The sequence below is a fragment of the Buceros rhinoceros genome, unplaced genomic scaffold (assembly GCF_000710305.1).
Source record: "Buceros rhinoceros silvestris isolate BGI_N320 unplaced genomic scaffold, ASM71030v1 scaffold48055, whole genome shotgun sequence".
Lineage (NCBI taxonomy): Eukaryota > Metazoa > Chordata > Aves > Bucerotiformes > Bucerotidae > Buceros > Buceros rhinoceros.
Window position 1 is genome coordinate 1 of NW_010412039.1, and position 5411 is coordinate 5411.

The window sequence follows — 5411 nt, forward strand, 5'->3', positions numbered from 1 at the left end:
GACTCGGCCCCGGTGCCTCTGGCAGTAAAACGGGGCCGCCGACCGGAACGGTGCTGCCGGGTGGGGTTTCCCTCATGTCCCGCAGCCGCGGGATTCCCGCCCCTTGGGGCGCGCCTGACCGCAGCCCCGCTGCGCTGCTTTCGCTGTGCCCCTGCCGTCACTGATGGGAGTAAATCGCATCACCGTCGCTTTTCCCCTCGTCGGGCTGTTCTCAGCGCACGTGCTAGTCCGGCCCGCGGTGAGTTTGCCGAGTGGGCTTTTTCTTTTCCTTGGGTGAACAGACACTTTCTCTTCCCTGTGTAGGCCAGTACAATGGTGGCAGTTGGCCTGACCATCGCGGCAGCTGGATTTGCAGGTTTGTAGATGACGGGAGGACACTGATCACTGCCTGCTTCAGCACTGATGAATTTTAAGGTAGTTCATTAGCTGATACAGGGAACTCTTTTGGGAGAACCTGTATCGGGAAACATGCCTGTAATTAAGCAAAAGATCAAACTTCTTGTTTTTTATGTTCCCCAAGAGTTTGTCCCATGTTCTAATCCACAAGTTGCACTGAATTGCTAAATCTTTATGGAACTTTATGCTTAGCCCTGTTCAACCCCAATTTCTTTAAGGTCGCTACGCAGTAAAAGCGATGAAGCAAATGGAGCCACAAGTAAAACAAGCACTTCAGAATCTACCAAAACCTGTAAGTTTTTGTCTTGCCCATAGCATCTTTTTATTTACTTGGGGAAATAACTACAAACTTGTCTGTATGGCATTGCTGTATTTCCCTCTAATAATATAGTTTTTTCAGTAACAAAAATCATACTGATCTGGTTGACTAATAGAACACTTCTTTTGGCAAGTTTAAATACTCATTTAAATAATGAGGCTGTACCTCAGCTGAATTTTTTATTACAAGCGTGAAAGAAGCTTTGTAGTATTCTTACAAAGTCAGCAGTTACTATAGCAATAATGAGTTGTTTTAACTGATAAAATGTAAAAATTAGTGCTTTTTAAACTAATATGTTTTCTCTTTCAGGCCTTCAGCGGTTATTACAGAGGTGGATTTGAACCCAAAATGACTAAACGAGAAGCAGCTTTAATACTAGGAGTGAGGTAAAAGGAAATTTATTAAAAGCAAAAGGTTAAAGGGCGGCTGCGGTGTTGCCTGGTTTGCAAAGGTGGTAATTCTCAGTGCTGGGGACTGCCCCATGCCCACCTCCCCCTGAAAATGTCACTGCCAAGTCAGGAAACAGGACGCAGCCTGTCAGGATCTTCTAGACTTACTTGGGAGTCTTTGCTGCACATTGGCTTGAGCAAAGCGGACTCTAGCTGGACTTCCACCCAGCTGCACATCCCTGGCACATTCAGAAGCCACGTGCAGGTCCAGGTAAATAGGCCATTTTCAGGAAGCCTTGGGCCTTCCTTCGTGTGGGGAAGGTGGTTGTGCCGTTTGCTTGTGGTTCCTGCCACTGCTGGTGAGTTTCAGGCAGACGCACTGTGAAGGTGCTGCAAACCCACGTTCTGCATGTGGAGTAAATTCATCTCTTCTAGAACATCTTAGTTACGTGTACGGTAGCTGTCCCTGCCAAAACTGAGACACAGACCAAACACACAGACTTACCTAATAAGATACAGAGTAGGAACCATTTCTGTTTGAAGGCAGCTTCCAGGTGTGAAGTTTGTGTGCACTTTGGTGTGTGGGTGGTTTTTGTTGGTGTTTTGTTTTGGCTTTTTAAATAAATCAAGAGGAAATGTCATTTTTTCCCTCCAGCCTTTAAGAAGGTGTCCCAATAAAAATGTTACAACATAGTTCTGTTTCTTTTCAACTGTGTGGAAAAACTCCTCCACCCCCGTATTAGACTGCTATAGCACGTCTTCTTCAGCAGACGATACTTTGAAAAGCCTTCAAAACCCTCACCAAACTTACACGTTACACAGCAGTAACAGGAAAAGAAAAGCACACACGTAAGCCAGACAGCTTACAGCTAAGCCAGAGTGTTTGGTTGGTCTAAGGTGCCTTTTCAAGATGGGGGGGATTTTATGAGGTTTCCTTAAGTCGGTTTTTCTCTCTCTTCCAAAGCCCTACAGCCAACAGAAGCAAAATTAGAGAAGCTCATAGACGGATCATGCTTCTCAATCATCCAGATAAAGGTAAATAAATTAAGTCACACTGATTAATTAATGCATGTTTTTAACAGGGATTAATAGAACTATGGAGGAAGAAGGACTGGCATATCACTACCTCAGCCATTAAATCACCCCAGATAACTGAGTGGAAACAGATTTTAGGGTGCCTTAATCTGTTTTTGGAGCTTATTGTTGTGTGTGTGTGCTGTAAAGCAAGCAGAGATTCTCAGCAGGTCTTGTGGCTTTGAGTCCATAGGAACGCATTGGGGCTTCACCACAAATGGCAGGTTACTGAGCCTTCGGTGTCTGCTGAAGGCACCAAACTACGGAATATTTCTGTTTGCAGTACTCTGAAGGCTCAGAATCTAGTTATGCTTAAAGTGAATAACTTGAGGCATCTGTACCTGTTCTGAATTGTTTACTGCAGCAAGTCAGGATCGTTGGTAGTGCCTGGCAGTTAACTTTTAATTCTCACTTAAAATGGCTTCCTTTGAAGTGACTGCTGAACTTCCATTACTTCACTTTTATGTACCAGAATCCAGAGTGATCCTTGGGAAGGGCCTTTCATAGATGATATCCAGCAGAAGCTAACTTCAAAATTAACTTATATATGCAGAATCTAAAAAATAGCTATCCAAATCTAAGAGCATTTCACATTTTATATGACCTAAATAAGTTAAATGAAGCTTCAAGTAAATGGAGTCATTCTAGTACTAGTAAACAGTAACACGCTACAGATACCACTGCGAAGCTTTGCACCTCGTGGTCAGTTACTGGCTCAGTACCTTTGTGTTGTGGAGTTTGTTTCAGTACCTTTGTAAGTTGTACGTCATGTCTAAAAATGGAACTAGTCCACCGCTACAGCAGTGGTTCTTACGCTGGCCTTAAACTAGGGGGGGAAGGTTTGTCTGCAGGCTTTAGTTTAATGCTTCTGTATTCACAAGAAACTTTATCCCCAGTCGTTGGTGACCAGTTAATTTGTGACTGGTAAAACTGGAGAAAAGCCCTGCTGCGGTACAGGAAAAGCAGACTCACAGGAGTGAGCTGTCTGCACATGGAGCTGCTCCAGTGACTACACGGCTTCAGTCATTGTGCAGCCTGTTGTCTGAGCTTTCAGACCACACTGTCAATGCCTTCCTGTGTACTGTGGTATTACTAACAACACAAAATATTTTTTTTTCATCTGATGTGACGTGAAGTTCTTTTCTTCTAGGTGGCTCTCCATATGTAGCAGCCAAAATCAATGAAGCTAAAGATTTACTGGAAGACCAAGCTAAAAAATGAGTGAGAGAGAAAATGGGAGGGTTTGTCCAGGCAAATGATTATTTTTGATAAATGGCTTAAGAGAAGTTCTAATGTCAGTCTTTGACTTGATGTAAGTGAAACTGGAAATAGGAATCCAGGGAGGTACTTCCCTCCCCACTCACTTCTTAGTCACTTTTTTTGGAAGACAGGTGAGGGAGCAGCAAGACTTCACACAGCTGTTCATTACACAAGCAGCAAAATCTGCCACTCAGAAATATCTTCTGTGTAAAAGTAGTAATTTGGTTTGGTCAATGCATGTTACCAGATACAGGTAGACTTACATGCTGCTATGTGATTTTTGTTAAACAAGTGATGCTTAAAGCTCACGCTGCTGTTTGCTGCGCCAAAGGTAGCATGATGAACTGGTTTGGGGAGGGGCTGGAAAAAATCAAGAGGATCTATTTGACGGGAAGAACTGGGGCAGATGTGTGGTTGTCTGTGACTGAAGAAATAAAGTATAGGAAACAATGTACTCGGTTGTCTTTGCCTTGCGAAAAACAAGGTTGGTTGAGCTTCTACAGTGTTACCTGTGGGTCTGGTATGTCCCAGATTTTTTAGTAACTTTCAGTTTTTAATGGATTTTATAGTTTTTAATAAATTCCAGATTTGTAATAAAAGTACTGCAGTTTTATACATTATCTTACACCACACAGTTAGAATTCACCTAACAAGGTTTGAATTTATAGTAATTAGGAACAGGAACTCCCCACACAGACCACTGAAGATACCTGAGCTGGTTTGATCCTGCTGCTTGAAGCCTCACCTACCTCAGCTGCTGTCTTTGTGAGTATCTGAATGAGGGCCAAGTGGTTCTGTCCTACTCCATCCACCATTCTCACCAGTCTTTCTGCAAGTGCAGTAAAACCGGTGTTACCGCATCTGAGGTAACACCCACCTGTTCACAAACACCAGGGATTTTAGGGTGTGCTGCTGTAAGCAGTCTTGCATCCTCTATGTGAGCATGGCCTGCTCTGTCACTGATTTCTGTAGGCTAAAGGCCCTTGGGCAAGGATTACCAGAACAGCAGTGTGGAAGAGTTCCCTGCCTTCAGAAGAGAATCAAATCAGTAATGAACATGAAATGGAAAACGTTTAGAACCTGTAGAGAGGGGTAACTTTGCTTTACTACAGAATTTAAAGTGGGGTGAAACAACCAGCTGGCACACTGCTATGCAGCTGTTCCCCAGTAGGTGTATTTCAAGCCATATGTAGAATGTTCCAGTACTGAAGTTTCTCCCTATCAAATACTACTTTTTAAATGTAGCTATTTTTCTTCCCTGTTTTTTAAATTTTCTCCACTCTTGTGGCTGCCTTATTAGTCCAGATGCTTGGTGCACACTTCAGTTCCCCCCTCTTTACCTGTGTTTGTCCACCAAGAGGGAACACTGTCCGTAAGTGTCAACACTTCAGTGATACGAAAACCTGCACCTCTTCTTAAACAAAATATACCCCAACCCTAGTTGGCACAACCCTGCTGTAGCTGGCTGGGGTAGGGCTGGAGGGAGGTAGCTGGAGTCACAGGTGGTTCAGAGTACGTGGTTTCATCCTTACTCCTTTCGCAGGAAATCAGGCAAGACAGAATTTTTCCATTTCAAGTCAGCACAACTTCAGTACTACCCCTTTGCTCTTACTGACAAGCATCTCCTTGCGGCTCTGCTGTCTTTCCACACCTCCATCGTCATTGCTCACGTGCCTGAAAAGATGGGATACTGTGTGATGCTTCTAACATCTCAACCAAAAACTTTATCTGCATTAATTCCTATATATGTTAGTCAGGTTATGCAATTCTCCATTCTAAAATCAGAGGACTGTTTTTAGACTTGTTAATGGAGGTTTTACAACATCTTCCTAAGAATGGAAGATTAGCACATTAGAAAACTTCAGAAAATGTTAAAGGTTCAAGCTGCCTCAAAGTTTTAATTGTTAGTCTTGGCAGCTTGAAAACTTCCAAGTCAATAGTAATTTAAATTTCTGATAGAAACAGTCAACAGA

At 43.1% G+C, this 5411-nt stretch overlaps 1 protein-coding gene across 1 annotated transcript; it reads left to right on the forward strand.

Annotated features, from left to right (window-relative positions):
- The first annotated feature begins 312 nt into the window (after nt 1-312).
- DNAJC19 (DnaJ (Hsp40) homolog, subfamily C, member 19) lies at nt 313-3399 on the forward strand. Its single transcript, XM_010136200.1, has 5 exons — nt 313-355; nt 615-688; nt 1025-1101; nt 2069-2139; nt 3329-3399. Exons 1-5 carry the CDS (start codon nt 313-315, stop codon nt 3397-3399), a joined length of 336 nt encoding a protein of 111 aa, XP_010134502.1.
- Nucleotides 3400-5411: the final 2012 nt, after the last annotated feature.